Raw genomic sequence first — 17,326 nt, 5'->3', positions numbered from 1 at the left:
GACCCCCTACTCAATATTCAGGACAACTGCAGTCCCGCAGCAGCGCTCGAGAGAGACACAATTTTCTTTACGGAATGTGTTTTAAACCAGTCCCTTTGTATTTTGGTCTAGTTGAGGCACTCCAGGGTGCCCAAACTACAACTCCCAGAATCCTCGGCCAACACAGCTTGTGGGAATGTTAGTCCAAGAACATCTGGGGGCCCAAGGTTGGGAACCACCAGCTTAGAGGATTCCAGAAGGCCCCGTTTCTGACCCTCCTTTAACTACGATGAAGAGCATTGAGTGGCTTCAAGTGCTCTGCCTCACTCACTTACACAAGGCTACAACTCCCCACATACCCCAGATTCAAAACTTCCCTGAGCCACTCATGATTATAAAATTGGAAAGAGGAAGAGGGAGATACTGACAAAATCAACTCGATTTTATTCTCCTTGAAAGAAAAGGATGGAAACAATCAAATAAAGCATTGGGAATCTGACCGATGGCAGGTCTTTAACCTAACGTGTTTGTCTGGCTACTATCTTCTGAGCAAGAATGATCAGCCTATGAAATATATCAGGGAAAATGAACAAAACAAGACAAAAAAATGTGGTGCCACCTTAAAGACTATTATATATTAATGTGAGCTTTCGTGGATGCGTCCACTTCGTCAGACAGATGGAAACAGAATGAAATGTTGAATGAAATACATATCTGTTTCATACGAAATATTCATTGGCTTTTGGGGAAGTATGTTATATGTACATACGAAATGGTGAGGTTGGGAAGACCTTGTTATCCTAGCGTACTTTCCTGACAAGCTAGAAGTGACAAATCACAGGAAGGTCAAAACGACAGACCTTTTTGGCAGCAGGACAGCAACAAGTGATTTTAGCCTCCGCTCTTTCTCATCATCTAAAGAGGTCAAACTCCATGACTGAATTTCTGTAAACACGTTCATGGGCTGAGAAACAAGAGTCCGTGCTAAAAGATCCACGCTCACCTTGCAGCTAAACTCTTGCAAAGTTTACCTTCCAACTCGCCTCCCGCGAAGCGCTCCTTCTTTTCTTCCGTTGAGCGGCAGAGGGGATGATGATGCTAAAGAAAGCCTCATGGAGAAAGGAGGTGGGCTTTCCTCCTCTACCGCACACCCACCAATCCTAAATGCAGGTCTGAGATGCACAGAGCAGCTCCAGGAAAGCTGAATGCAATAGCCGGAAAATACCTGGCATGCAACAAAGGCATGAAAGAGGGACACCTACACAATGGGCATTTATCTTCAAAGAGGACATGGGATAAGTCAAAGGCACCAATACCCTGCAGAGGAACAACAGCCTCAGTCTCTAACTGGAAGGGCACCATCCACACGAAGAGAAAAAGATTAGCAAGCTGGCAAGGCTTGTTGAAGTAACCACAAAAAAACCACACAACTTTAAAGAGAAGAACCAGGAGCACTGCAACAAGGACGGTTCAACTATAGGGATGAAAGAGGGCCACTCAGCCACTGCACTTAACGGTTTTGCATCTATCTCTACCACCCCTACTTTCGGTAGGATTGGCCTGAATCCTACTGAGCGCCTGGGCAGTCTCGCTAGTTGTGTGCAGTGGCGTAGTACACTTGCTTCGAATGTGGAAAGCCATTCTTATTACATGGGGAAGAGAGCCTTCCACTTTTTGTGCTCAACAGGACCCTGGCCTTACACCCCGAACTTTTGATTGAATTTCTATTTAATGATCACAGAAAGTGAAGTATTTGTTTGCAGAAGGGATTAAAAAACAACAACAGAGCATGGAATGGAGTATTCTGAGAGAGGACATGGCTGGCTATTGTCTTTAAAAAATGAGTACTCCATAGTGCTGCAGAGTCCCATTTAAAAAAGAAAAAAAAGAACATTCTGATTTGCTGCAAACGCTTAGGGTTGAAGCCATTTACTCCTTTCTCTGTGGCCACTAACACTCTAAACAGCAACCTTAATACAGAGGAAAAGGTAGGTTCCTTCCCCACCAAATTGTATAGCATAGATTTTGGTACAATGTGGGCTTCTTCTTTTTTTTTTAATACATTTCTCAATGTTAAAGTCATCATGTGTTTTTTGAGGTCAATGCCACTTTCCTTTCCCTATATTTAAGGGAGAAAGCTAACCACCAACTTTATACGGAATAAACAACATGGTCCCAGTTTCCCAGATGCTGCGTTTCGACTACTGTTGGGTGACAGCAAAGCATGCACCTAAGAGGAATCTCTCCCCGTGTTCCAATTGGAAAAGAAGACAGTAGTTTTACATGTAATGCCAACGATCACATTAGGCCTCCAGGGGCGCAAATGTGCTTTATCGATATTTGGGGCCATAACCATCATTTTTCTCAACAGCGAGGTCCGGCCTGCAGCCAACACTCCATTTCAGGATAGGTCAACATTGTTAGGTCTAAGTCCGTGACGCAACAAAAGATGGAAGAATCCGGACACGACAAAAGCAAAAGCAAAGCATGCTGCTTATATACCACCCCATAGTGCTTCAAGCACTCTCTGGGCGGCTTAGAAGTTAATTATACAGGCTACACATTGCCCCCCCCCATAAAATGGGGACTCATTTTATCAACCTTGGAAGGATGGAAGGCTGAGCGAACCTCGAGCCGGCTGCCTGGGATTGAACGCTGGGTCGTGAGCACAGTTTTGGCTGCAGGACATCAATTTAACCATTGGCCACAGAGTGGCCAGAACCATTCAAAGTAGACCAGGAGGAGACCATTCCTGGAACTAGAGCAGGAGAGTGATATTTTTCTAGCCTGTCATGCTCATCTTCCACTTACAGTTTTTCTCTCTGCAGGAACTGCAGGAAAATCTTTTGGAATCCCCTGGGCTACATTAGCTTTTTACACAGAGGCAAGAGGTACAGGCAGATGAGAGACGTACATTTACAGACCGATGGCAAGGGAGCATTTAATGCTCCCAAACCTTATTTTTACCCCCCCTCCCACATGCACCAGTGTCCAATACACAGCCAGTCTCCCTTAGCAGTAAACCTTTCACTCAAATAAAGTGCCTCCCTTATATAGAATCCAATGCACGTAAGCAAGGGTGACTCAAGCAGTAAAAGGAGCCTCGCATGACTGCCATTTTCTACTCTCGTTTTGCACATGTTTACAGAGTGATGCATGAGAATAACTACATATATTTACATAAACGCTTCGTCCTTCAACAACACTGGGGTTAGGGGCGCTGGACCTCCGTGTACTGTATTTCAAAATCTGTTAATAACTCCTATACGCCCCCTCCCAAAAAATGTAGCTACTATGTGGATGCCAAAAAATGTGGATATAGAAACACTATACAGTAGAACTGCAGTATCCGCAGGAAATGGTTTCCAAGCTGCTCCGCAGATGCTGGGAAATGCCGCTATGTCCCAGGCTATACATTGCATGGTTTCTGTCTCCTTCTAGTGGCCACTTCTGGTAAATACACCATGGAAAATACATATCTCTGGGGTTTTTTTAATTTATTATTTTCATGCAGCAGATAAGTGAATCAGGGGATAGCGAGCAATCCCACAGATAGAGGGTTCCTACTCTACCCTGTTTCCCTGAAAATAAGCCCTTACCTGAAAATAAGCCCTAGTATGATTTTTCAGGAGGCTCATAATATAAGCCCTACCCCCAAAACAAGCCCTAGTTAAGTGAAAGCCCGCCCTCTGCAACCAGAAGATGACATAATTGTATTTGAATAAATGTAAATTGTTGTAAATGAAAAAAAAATCATCTGAAAATAAGCCCTACTGCTTTTTTGGAGCAAAAATTATAAGAACCGGTCTTATTTTGGGGGGACACATGGTATATATATATAGCATAGTCTCTGATTCTATCTAGTGGCCAGTTCTGGTAATATACATTGGAGCCATGTATTTCTGAGTGTGTGTGTGTGATTTAATATTTTCAGGGAGCGGATAAGTGAAACCGCTGGTACTGATCCTATACATATTGCAGCCCTACTGTCATAGAACGATCAGAGTTCATTCACAAGCCCCAGAGCAATGGCATTCTCCACTAGCAAAAGTTCCCAGCCTTTCCTCTAAGGCAGACCCATACAGAACATGTCGTGGAAGCCCAGACCATCAGTAATCTCCCTTAGCTGGCTTAATTTTTCACATCTTCTTGTTAAAAATAAAATAAAATCCTAGATTTCAGCAGCACAATGAGGTGGTGATTCTTGTTGTTTCTTCTTTCTTGTTTATTCACAGGCTTCAGAAGTCAAGCCTGCAGATCGGACTGCCGGAGTAATCCAAAAACAAACCGAGATTTGTTGGCCATGGGGATTTACTTTGTTTGACAACCCCGTTGTCAGCCACACACAATAAAAGGACCCCTGCACAGTTCAGCGAGGAAGCACGTTGAGGGTGGAGAAGATTTTTCCCAACAGGAAATGGACCTCATTCAAAAATGGACGACACTCATCCGAAAAAAGGAAAAGAAAAAAAAGGGGTGTGTGTGGAATCAACTGCTATGAGGCACACACCGCTTATTCAGGGAAGCCTGCCCGGGTCTAAGGAGAGACAAAATCAGAAAGAGGATGCTCGTGGGTGTGAGAAACCAGTGACTCAACTGTCCCTTCTATTCTTGTCACCATCAGGTCATCTTTCCTGGAACATGCCAAGTGAGCGTCCCTCTCCCCTTGGTACCCTCCCCTCTTCTTCAGTAACCTTTAGGGAGGGGTAAAGAAACTCAATGCAGTCCTGGGGGAAGGAGATTGCATCACAGCAGGAAAAGAGGAAGATCGAAAGGGAGATGGATTCAATCCCTAAAGGAAACCACAGCCTGGAGTTTACAAGATCTGAGCAGTGCCACTGAGGACAGGAATTTTGGAGATCGCTGATTTGTAGGGTCTCCAGAGGCGACTTAATAGCACATTAACAACAACACGCCACATGAGTCAAAGGACACTGATTCCCCCCCCCCAGCCAGCTGTGTTAATTGGTGGACCACCCAGAACCAGTTTGCACATGGGCAGCCCCCAATCTTTAAGATCTGAGCAAAGGTTTGGTTCAAAATTCTCAGCACCCGGGCGGAAACTGGAGAATTAAGCGCACCCGTTAAGATTATTTCAGTGCGCTCCTGTCCGGCCCGAGTCCTGGTTTACTCAGTCAGAGGCCAGCGGACGGATCCTTCATCTACTGGGGACTGGAGATGTTGGAAGAGAGACAACCAAACCGCTCTTCAGCTTCAGGAAAGGTCCTCATTCTTTCTTCCGGAGATTGCCATGAGCGTGGAGAGAAGGGAATCAAAGCTTTCCTGGAATGCAAGTTTGCCTTACCTATCCATACAAAAACACATCATTATATCCTCGCATTGCTTTGCAAAGCCTCTTCAGAGATTCTTGTTTGCCAAGGCATACACATCCTAGCTGGACAGAGCACCCTGGAAGCACAGAGAGGAGTCCAACAACCCGATTCAGTTTTAGAAGTCTTCGGCAAAGGGATGTGAATTCATGGAAACCCCAAGTGGCTACACAAACATCAATCCTTAGCACTCCCGGATCTCCTGTCCTTTTCTACTGACTCTTCGCACTTTTAAGTGCTTATCACACCACCCCTTGGAAAACCCAAAGAAAAAAAAAAATTTGGCAGTATAGCGGCTTCAGCAGCACTGGAAAGTCAGACACGATGCTCTCCAGGCAAAAGAGACCAAACCCCAAAGCAAAACAACAAAAACCACAGCTAAATTTGAGCAAGCTGTGCCACAGAAATAGCTGTCGGAGGAAGCAACCGTCCAGCAAAAAGCACACGCACCTGAACACACACCACAGAATGAGAGAAAAGGTTTTTTTAAAAGAACAAAACAGAGGAGGGAGAGATGACTGCTCCCTTCCGGTCAAGAGCCAATTTATTTATGGGCTTCGATGTCTACGATCCAGTAAGTGCAAAAGACATCTTTTGAATCCCATATTCAAACGCCAGAGGCCCACATTTATTTATTAAAACAGTGCCGGATTTCATAGTAAATGGCTACAACGTAACATCAGAAACTTAGAAGTAGACTGAGGATCATTGTTTGCAATACAGAAATATCAAATTATACAAGGAAAGCATATGGGGGCAGCACACAAACACATAATGTGATGTCAACACAACTGCAATTAACACACACAACTGTTCTGTTTTGAGATTTTTCTCTTCTTTTTATAATTCAAGTCAGAATCCTATTGCTGATTTAGATTTGAGGAAGGGAAACGGCTGAAGTCTTGGGGGTAACATACCACTCATGAGGGGTTAGTCGTGTTCCCGGCCAGTCACAAGTCCAGAGATGCAACCACCACCTCACTCATATGGGACAATTTCTCGCAAAGACTTAGCCATTTCCTTTCGGCAAGCAAAAATACAACAGTAGGATCGTGGCCTCGAAGCAGCAACTGGGGGAGAGACACGATCAGCCTGGAATACGAGCATGCAGGACAGGAGCTGTTAACTTTCCTCTCCCTTACTGTGATCCCAAAGAAAAATCTTCCCTCCAAAGATTTAAAGCCCAGGAAGGAAAGCTGTGGTTAAGGAAAGCCACCTCTTCTCAGGGGGAAGGCCAGCGTCCGGGGGTGGGGAGCGTGACCCTTTTCTTCCAAACTATAACACGAGGGGCGGAGGTTCCACCCACTTTCCTGCACACCAAGGCTGCTCTCATGATTGTGTGGGGTGGGGAACCCAACGCATGAACAGCAATCCTACAATGGACAACAGGACTCGTTTGACACTGAGTCACACAATTTTCCTTCCACTGCAAAGCTTGTGGCATTACAAGGAAGACAATGTGGAAAGGCGGTCACCACCTTATCTTAACGACTCCATCATCGTCGAAGCAGCTATTGTGTTCTTAACATGAGCGTTTTCATCATGTCTGCGGGGAGCGAGGAACGGGTACTCTGGGTACTTTGCCATAGGGGGTGAGCAAACCGAGACAACCCAAAAGGTTTGAAAGTTCAGTGTCCAAAGACATTGCAGCTGGGTTTCCCTGTGTGCCCCCAGGAGTTGCGGGTTGTAAAAGGGAAGGAAGGCCTGCATGGGGCCGGTGTTGTTGTGCAACAGAAACTCCTCAGCTGAGCATATGCTCAGCGCCACTCTGTACCTCAATCATTGCCAATACCTACTAGACTTTGTCAGCATTTGGCACCTGGCTGTTTGGGGGAACCTCACTGTTTAAAAAAAAAAACAAAGAAGATCTTGCCAGCTGGAAGCCTGTCCCGCTATATATGCACCTTTTATTCGGGAATTTATAAGCTGTTTTTTTTAAAGAGAAAAGCTTTCTCAAAGCGATATTCAAGAACACTGCATTCTAAGACCAGCAATTCCAGAATAAGAAAGCGGATCGAGACAGTTGTTGCTCTTTGATTATCAGTTCAAAGGAGTTCTAAAAGAAAAAAAATTCTCTAAATCACTGTTGGGAGGATGGAAGAGAGACCCCCGTCCACCAGGAGGCCATGCCGAAGCTGAGAAACCATCACAGAACTGGCTCTGTCCTGGAAGGTGTAACTGAGCTATCAGGTGGGCACTGAAGCTGGGCCTCCAAATCGGATCTCAGAATGCAGGTGGCGCCTTCACATCATGGGGCCCCCAAACTCATAAGTTTGTAAGGCAAGGGTTCCCCTTGACATTTAGTCCAATCGTGTCCGACTCTAGGGAGCGGTGCTCATCCCTTTTTCCAAGCCATAGAACCAGCGTTTGTCTGAAGACAGTTTCCGTGGTCATGTGGCCAGCGCACCTAGACACGGAACGCCATGACCTTCCCACCAAGGTGGTACCTATTTATCTACTTGCATTTTTGCATGCTTTCAAACTGCTAGGTTGGCAGGAGCTGGAGTGAGCTCACTGCGTCGCGTGGATTCGATCTTACAACTGCTGGTCTTCTGACCTTGCAGTCTAGAGGCTTCTGCGGTTTAACCCACAGCGCCACCATGTCCCACCATGTCTATAGAGGGCCATTACAAACATAAGCATAGAAGTTGCCAAATGATAAGTCAAGAAGGACACCTGCTCTTTGAGAGAAAGCACCACCTCACCCTGGACTGATCCCAGTCCTCTCTCTGGATTAGCTGGGTTTCCAAACCACAGAACTGCCATCCTGGCTGCCTTGAACATCAGCCTGTTCTCCCTCCTCCATCCCAACCCTGCACCTAGAGGCTGATTCAGAAAGCCCACTGCCTCCTTCTTCCCGTGGGTTCATGTGAAAAACTACAGGTGATGAGACAGAAGCCAGAAGTCATGTAGGGGAACAGAGCCACCCAGCATAATGAGCCAATACCACCATGTCCAAGAAGGATCGGTGTTATTGAAGCCAAAGGCCTCTCAAACGCAGGCCAAACAGGCAGGCCAGATGGATGACCACACATGTGGCCGAGAGGTCCAGCAGTAGCAGAAGGTTGCAATCTCACCATCCATCTCCCAACACACATCATCCTCTAGAGGCGGGGTGGAAATCACGTGGCCCCCGAAGATTATGTGGATCTGTGGGTGCGCGCATGCAAACATACTTGCACACAGGTATTAGAGTGAAAAATAAAACAGATACGTGAATATCATGGAAAGAAGACGTTTCTACTTCTGGCATTTTCAGATGGGGTGAATAAAAGTGTACCGTACTGAAAATGATAACCACCGAACGCAGAGGATGGAGCAGTTAAGAGCGAACAGACGGGTATTGGCAGGTGGCTATGAAGTGCTAAGACAGCCAAATCCATACATGACAAAGTTATTTTTTTTTCCTTATGTTCTTAGATCTGATTTCTCCCAATCAAACAGACTGTTCCATTTTCCTGCTCAAGGCACAAACTTACATAAATATACGTTTTAAAGAATTAGCCGCATCGTCCTGGGATCTGGAATGTATTCGTTTGTACTGCTGCTTGAGGCTGTAAAAATTCTCCTTCTGTCACTTTCTGTCCATAATGTATATATCAGGTGCTCAGGAGATGCCAAAATACATATATTTTTATGTGTTCCAGAGTGCAGCGGTGTCAAAGAGCTCAACAGACTTCAGCAAATTTTCAGTGAGGTTAATACAGTGCAAAGCGGTTTGCTGGCTGCGTGTGGGCGAGTTTTTTTAGTTGCCTTTCCAGCAAACTTAGTTATAGGAAACTGTGGTTACCAGTACTGCAGCAAACTTTCCATGGGCCTTGGCCTTCCCAACCCCATCCCAGATAACAGGAGATTTAAAGGGAACTTGAGACAAAAAGAAAGCAATGTCAAGGCGGAGGAAATGCTTAGTCCCCCTCTGCAGGTAAATAAAGGGAAGGGACGCTCTACCATGGATGGTATACCATATTTTTCCATGTATAAGACTACTTTTGTCTAAAATCTTTCAACTAAAAATTGAGGGTCATCTTATACGCGGAAATAAGCTGATGAGAGAACAAAAACAAGTGGAGGGGAATGCAACTTTGTTCCATTTCCCCCTGCACTTGCTAAGCCTCACTTAGATTTCTTAATTTTGGATTAGAAAAGTGGGGGGGGCATCTTATACATGGAAAAAATATGGTAATTGTGTCCTTTGCATTGCAAAGCTAAAGGCTTTCACCCCTTCAAGCAAACTAAGCAAAAAGCAGAGCAATGTATTTCAGTGCTGATTTCTAAGACAGTTTGGGGGAGATCATGAATAAGAGGTACCCTGTTTTCCCAAAAATAGGACCTAACCTGAAAATAAGACCTAGCATGATTTTTCAGGATGCTTGTCATATAAGCCCTACCCCCCAAATAATCCCCAGTTAAGTGCAAACCCCGCCCTCCACCCTTGTGCAGCAACCAGAAGATGACAGGACTGTATTTGAATAAATGTAGATGGTTGTACATGAAAAAAATAAAATGAAAATAAGTCCAAATGCATTTTTGGAGCAAAAATCAACCCATTTTTGCAGCAACTGCAGAACCATCACCTAGCAAGCATGGAACACCAGCTCCTTCCACATTGGCATTTTCAAGGCGTTGGACAACAACAGCTTCCATCATCCCCATAATAGCTGTGTTGTATACATGCATCTCGGAGGCTGGAAAGTGGCCTTTGCTCTGTGCATAGACAGGCCTGGCTCAGGACTGAATCTCGTCTTCTCCAGTCTGCTCTCCCTTGTTATGGGCGGCTGTCGTGAGAGCAAATGGATGAGAGATATCAAGTCCAAAGTACAAACTCTTGGACTGTCACCTGATCTCTTGCTGACCCTGGGTACAGCAAAGCAAAAAAAAATCTAATAGAGTTGTACCTATATACAATATTGAAACATTTAAAAAAATTGGTCTGCCACCAATAAATCATGTCCTTGGACCGACTGCTCCATGATATGTATTGCTCCACGATAGGTCGTCCAAAAAACAAGGGCACAATATCTGCATGCGGAAGGGCCTCTTCATGCGTACGACTTAATGTCATGCTTTCAGCACAACTCGAGGGTCATTTCCAAGGACTCCCATGACAAATTTGCACACGCCCATGAGGCAAAGGGGTTGAGACACCTGCCCATCGGCTATTGCTTTGCTCTTTCTATAGAGAGGTGCGCAAAGAGCTAATTCACCCCTTGTTAGGGTCGTCCATCTGATTTCTACTTATCTTTTCTCCTTGCAGACTGAGATAAACAGGGGACGGTACAGTGAGCTAAATTTTTAGCAGCAGCAATTAAAATTAAACCTTATATACTTTTAAAACAGTAATTTTTTAAATAGATCTACTGGTCTAATTTTGGCACAGGCATACTGTATGCATCTGATGTATATGCATTTGTTATTACGATTTTAATAGGCTGATTTTATGCCTTGGTAAATTTTATATTTATCTTGCGAAGCCCTACGGAGAAAGCAAATAAAATGCTACTGCAGTCCCCAGAACGAAGGGCCAGGCTGGCCGGGAAGGAAGCAATTTCAACACATTTGAAGGCTGCCAGGTTGGGGAAGGGGACGAAAAACTCCGGGAGATTACACAGAGATTGCAAAGCCTTTATTCCACTGGTGTGATCTTGCTGAGGTGCACCACCCACGAGAGCCGGGCTTTTTGGGCACCACCCTCGAACAAACGACCTCGCCTTCATCATGTTTCTTATTATGGCCTGCCCTGCTTAATCATAACGCGAAGTGCAGGAACAATGACTGCTCCCACAGCCAGCCGGTCACTCGGCGTGCGCCGAGAGGCAGCCTCGCCACCTCTTCCTCAGGTTTCCCTCATCTTCACCAAGAAGGACTTTGCCACACGACACAGCACATAACGACACTTGAGGGATTCACTGCCACACGATGTGGAGGCTGTCCCTGGCTTGGACTGGGTCTGGGTGTGGACGGAGGAACTGGGAGCTCCCTATTCTGGGCTCTGGATTTGAAATGCAGAGGAGGAAAAAAAAGCTCCTTTTCTACCCTACAGTTTGCAGAAATAGCCCCGGGCATGTCGGTCGTGGCTTAATTCCGAGAATTCACTGGAACGGAGCTGTTGTTAATTTTGGAAGCACCCAGCGCGCTTCACAAAGGGGGAGAAAGTCTCATCATCAGGGACACAGAGGCAGGAGGACCTCTACGGAGCATCTTCAAGCTTCATCGGCAACCATAATTTCAGTACAGTGGCCCAGCATCTATCTGGCCTGAGAGACATTAGACCGGATAAGTGCTTGAGTGCAGAACCGCTGGAGAACTGCGATGACCAATAATGTTCAACTTGGAGGCCATGTCTTAAAACAAAGGGAAAGCACATATAACCGCCCTTCCATTTCTCAGTGTCAACCTTCTTCCTCTGTATCTTCTAACCCCTTCCTTCTCTGTCTTTTCCCTCTTAAAAAGAACAAAGAGAAAATAGTGGCGCTACTACCACACTTTTGCTTCATTTTGTTTACTGCATTAGATTCCTAACCTGTTTTCGCCCCACTGTGACCTTCCAGGTGGCACGTGAAGGGAAACCAAGACGTTTTCTATCCAGGACGAGGACAACCCCTAACCGTTAGCAAGGTGGCTGCATCGCACACCTTCAAAGAATTTCCTGGGCGGGATGACACCCAATCCATCAGCAGCTTTGTCTCCTGGAAAGGCACTCTGGACCTCCTTTCTTGGGGACCGATCCCGAATTATGTGCCAGCCGGTCAAATCTCTCCCCTTCCAGAAACAGGACGACACCAGCCCTTCCGTTTGCTTCCACTGTGAAGGCCCAGAAGCAAAGCAGCTACAGGAAGGGTCCGTCCTGGAAACGCCCGGGGAGAGTGAGGCTGCAATTGTGTGCCCATGCTCATGATTCATTCTCGCCGGGTGCCATAAACACTAGTGACAGCAGGCCAGGCACAATGAAAAGGCCTGACAAGAATAGCTCACAAGGCATGCCAAGACTTAGCCAATTCTGCCAGTTCTTCCCCTTATGGCCAAGATGCGTCAGATCCTAGAACTCCCAAATCCAAGATGAAGAATATAGATTCCTAATCACCACCTTGTTTTTTTAAAGAGAATATTAAATGTTTCAACTACCCCTAGAAGCAAAAAGGGAGCCTATCACACGCTGGGCACATCACGAGACAGCCAAGCTTGCCGGAGAAGACAATAATGCTGGGAAAAGTTGACAGCAGAAGGAAAAGAGGAAAACTAAATATGAGACGGATTGAATCAATGTAGGAAACCACAGCCTTGAGTTTGTAAGACCTAAGCAGGGCTGTTCGTGACAAGAACTTTTATTCATTCATAGGGACACCTACGTTGGAAGCGACCTGACAGCATGCAACCACAACAAATGTTTAAAACTGAGCAAGAGACAAAAGGCCAGCAACACTATGATTCATTTCCATGGGAACTCTTGTCATGGACTATGAGTACTTGAAGCGTCTCTATTCCAGTGGGATCATCATAAGACAAAGCTTGACAAGCTTCTCCTACATATATCTGTTTTTATTCCCTCAGCATAAGACAAGGGGTCGCAGTTCAGGAGCACAGCATACAGTTTCCATGCAAAAGGTGCCAGGTTCAATCCCTTATATTTCCAGATGGGACAAGCCACAAAAATCTGGACAGCCACTGCTCTTGGCAATAGAACTGGCAATACTGGGATAGACGGATGAAGGTCCTTCTTCAGTAACAAGTCACCTCCTGTACACAGAGGGAACCCTGAAAGAACCTCAGCAGCTATTAGCATAGGAGGGAGAGTGATCGAAGAGGCATATCTCTGAGAGAGAAAATCTTAGGAACTAATACAAAGATCCAGGACTACATGGAGTCCGGGAGGAGACCATGGCCACCGACTTCCAGTTGCCATCTGTAGTACACACCATGTGGCGGAAGAGGGGAAAAGCAAGCCCAAAACAAGACTCAAAAAGTTAGTATATTCCTCTCTTAAGTCTCCATTCACTTCTCAATATCCTCTAGACTAGGCTAGTTTCTCCGTCTAGCATATTCAACAAATCGCTGAAAACCAAAATGGCATAGAGAAACCAACAATGGCACTATCCACAAATGGAGAGGAAGGACACAGCCCGCAGCTCTGAATCAACTGATCCAAACTAGACCAGTGGAATCAGCCGCTTCCGTCATGAAGCTGACAGGAAGAAAAACCAACAAAGATTTTATTCGAAAATGATCACGTTTTTCACAAGAGCATAAGCAGAAGGGGAGGATTAAAAAACAACAACCAACAACCAAAAGGCTGGCATGCTCCATATAAAAGAAAAATGAGAATTAGTCTCTTCATTTCACACTGTGGGTATGTATGGTCAAGGGGTCAGCATGCAAAACTGGAGCAATGAATTTGAAGAACCATCTTACCGTTCCCTCTGAGGTGGTGGCAGCATCAGCCGGGTCCTTCGAAGCATCCACCTCTTCCTCTGTCTTCATCTCTAGAGCGTCTGCCGAGACAGAAAGAGAAACATCATGTGGTTTCTGACAAACTTCCCCCTTTGCACACAGCACCGCTGATGTATCTTTGCTCACTCAAATAGGTTTCCTTCTCAGTCATGGAGTGCATTCTTCATACGTACCTCTTCTCGTCTTTTTCCAACTGCTCAGGCATCTTATGCCTCTACCACCTTCTCTGGTTCATTTTATGTTGTGTCTTAAAACAGTTTGGTTCTTGCCCCCACAGCTGCACCGAGGGACAAGAAGATGGGGAAAAGAGGAGAAATTTTGATCCTGAGACTGTGGGGGAAGGAGCGAAAAGAAAAGGAGTTGCAGAGGAACTGTGTGAGTTCCACTTTCGCATTTAGGAAAGGTGGCCATTCCGTTGACTCTTCCTTTGAAAGATTCACATGAGCATCCCCCAAAGGCCAAAGACCTCTGGCTACCATTTAGTTCCTCTCAAAATCCCCCTGGAAATGAAATCTGGTTGAGGGGGGAAAAATCACAGTTGCTCGTAGAAGAACCAATAGACCAGTGCTTCCCAACCTTGCGTCTCCAGATGTTCTTGGACTACAACTCCCAGAAAACCTGGCCAGCATAGCTAGTGGCACAAACCTTCAGGAGTTTTGGTCTAAGAATATCTGGGGACCCAAAATTGGGGTCTACCATTGCAGTAGAGCAGTGTTCCCCAACCTTTTTCGGACCACGGACCGGTTGAGGGGTATGGACTCCATGCGCGGACTGGTTTGGGGGCGGGGGAACCCCTTGCGCTCTTGGCTTTTTCCCGGGCTCTGTCGGCTGGGAGTGCAGGGCGATGGGGCAAAGCGAGGAGGGCTCCGCGCACCCCTGACAGCCCACCGCTCTCCCTTGCAAGCCTGTCTCTCCCCCACTCACCCAAGAGGTGGGCGTGTCACGCATGAGCATGAGGGGTGTGCCACTCATGTGCACAATCTCAACACACTCACCCGTGAGCGCAAGGGGAGCCCCCACCCCCAAACCGGTCCACGCATGGAGTCCATACCCCTCAACCGGTCCGTGGTCCAAAAAAGGTTGGGGAACACTGCTTTAACAGCTTATCAACAACAGCAAGAATTAAATATATGCAGTCATCAAGGGATTTGCAAAACCCTCGCTCAGGTCTCAGCATGGCAGAGGGGCAGTCGAGAAAGAATGCGGTGTTTGGTTTTATGGAACAGCGGGTCTTCTCTGCAAACTCAGGTGGTGAGCGTTGCAGGAAGGAGATGAATAAAGCACGTTTTGGCAAGCAAAGTCAAGTTCAGCTCTAGCGCTGGACAACTAATGCAGGCGTGCTTCGTGGGGCAGGCCCTGCAGCACAAATTTGAGAGAAGGGGTGAAGAGAGAGAGAGAAAAAGGCCTAAGGAGTACTATCAAGGACCTCACCTCTCCAAGGAGCCTCACCCACGCATATTCTGACCCATATCAAAGTTTATCACACCTAGAAAATACACACACTTTTTTTTTAATTACTTGCAATCAAGGGCCCAGTCCACAAGAGGAAAGGGCAAAGTATCTTGGCATCTTGAGTTTATTTCTGGAAGGAAAGAAAAAACACAAACTAGCTGGGCTGGGCTGAGTAAACAGGAGACCGAATTAAAGAACTATAAACCAGCAAGGAGAGAAGCCAAAATTCCCCCTCCCCAGTCCTAGGAGAACCTACAATCAGCAGAGTGGAATTGTCCAACAGGAAGATCAGAAATGGCAAAAAGGTCTGTTTCTACCCTCAACCTCTGCAATTCAAAGTCATATGAACACAACACGAGACTCAGCACCAGCTCAGCTGGCTTTTTAAAGCAGTGGTCCCCAACCTTGGGCCTCCAGATGTTCTTGGACTTCAACTCCCAGAAATCTTGGCCAGCAGAGGTGGTGGTGAAGGCCTCTGGGAGTTGTGGTCCAGGAACATCTGGAGGCCCAAGGTTGAGGACCACTGTTTTAAAGGGTGAGACTGCCTAGGGTGGGGTTGGGGAAGAATGGGGCCCTCCAGATGTTGTTGCTCCACTGAATCCCATCAGCTGCAGCTGGCAGAATCGACAGGGAGGGATCACAGCTGTTACGGTCCAGCAATACTGGGTGGGCTACATGTTCCCCTCTCTCTACACTAGACCTCTCTCCACCCAGGAGCTTGTCTCTCATGAGGAAAGAGCAAACTGGAACCACCACTTTCATGACTGAATCCTGCCCTCGGGTAAGAGCAGACCTGAAGTTTTTTTGAGGTCTGTTTTTGAGTCGGATGGATGAATTGACAAATGGATAGACTGGGAGATAAGACAGACGGGTGGGTGGGCGGGTGGGCAGACAAAGAGCCCAATCACTCAAGGGCCACTGAGTACAGAAGCAAGTACAACATGCCATTTTATAGGGTGAGGGGGGATCAGATACAAAACACAATCTCGATTCTCGTCACCTGAACTCTGTGAACCCTAAACTGTCCCCTGTCCTCCTTATAGAAGTAATGCATTAGCATCTGAGATACTACATAGAAAAGAGGTCCCTAGCCTAATTGAGACCGATGGCAGGGAGCAAACAAGCGAGCAAACAAAACTGATCTCAACCACAGAAGGGACACCTGTCAGTCACACCTATGCTCGGCACACCAGACGGCTCAGGGAAACCAACCATTATCCTCTACGACTCACCCCATTTCTCTCCTGGAGAGCCCTCCTACCCTCTATAAGCAACCAAGGAAAAGGCTGGTCGTACATCTTGCAGTTACTGGCAAGTCATAAGGTCAGTTACTTGTTAAGTCCTAGGTCCTTTCTTGCTCCCTCCGGCCCTCTCTGTTGGCTAGGGGGAACGCCTGCTGGTTGAGAGGGCATTTGCTTAACCTCTCGGCTTGTTTTCTCCCGTTGCCCAGAATCTATCCCCAAAGAGTACTGATAAAACTGTGGCCAGGTGAGAGCTCTCTTCCACCCTCTCTCTCTCTCTCACTTACTCACACACACACACCACAAACACAGTCTAGTTCCAGCATCAAATTTATGGCAGATGCACAGCAGGAAGTATATCTAATTACAGGTTTCCCATCTCCAGTTTCTCACCTGCACCCTTCAGCTTTTTGACATCCTGCCTCCTCTGATCAGCAGCTCCTTGATGAAGGTGTTTTGATGCCGAAGAGCTTTCTTTGTTCAGCTGCCAATTAAATCTACCCGATGGCCAGAAATCCCCATTTCTAAGAAACTCCAAATATGGGGGAGAAAACACTTGCCAAGATGCCCCTGCTAAACTTCTTTAAGCTAACTGGCGAGTTTTCTTTAAACGACATTAAAAGCCGCCCTCCGACATCTGGGGAATAAGTTGAACACTGCTAATCTGTGGCATCCCTTAACCCTACCACCCTTTTCTAGTTCTTATCAACACGGTTCATCTCCGCAATCTTGAACAAATGTTCCAGCAATGGAAGGAGAAGGAAGGGAATAAATTTAGATGCCCCGCTGCTCAAATCTGGAAGGCAATGGAGCCGTATCACCTTACAGCCACTCCCTTGCTACTGAAAGATCAAGCTGACATACAGCGCAAAAATAAAA

General features: G+C 46.3%; 1 protein-coding gene across 9 annotated transcripts in view; it reads right to left on the bottom strand.

Annotated features, from left to right (window-relative positions):
• Positions 1-17,326, bottom strand: part of AKAP13 (A-kinase anchoring protein 13) — a 211,561-nt gene that overhangs the window by 83,985 nt on the left and 110,250 nt on the right. For all 9 annotated transcript variants that reach the window (XM_072981791.2, XM_072981794.2, XM_072981795.2 and 6 more), the window contains one exon: positions 13,716-13,795. In XM_072981791.2, coding sequence (XP_072837892.2) covers positions 13,716-13,795 — 80 coding nt within the window. The remainder of the gene's footprint in view (positions 1-13,715; positions 13,796-17,326) is intronic.

The sequence above is a fragment of the Pogona vitticeps genome, chromosome 12 (genome assembly GCF_051106095.1).
Source record: "Pogona vitticeps strain Pit_001003342236 chromosome 12, PviZW2.1, whole genome shotgun sequence".
Taxonomy (NCBI): domain Eukaryota; kingdom Metazoa; phylum Chordata; class Lepidosauria; order Squamata; family Agamidae; genus Pogona; species Pogona vitticeps.
Note: the sequence above shows the minus strand (reverse complement) of the source record. Positions and strands in the feature narration are given on the sequence as shown.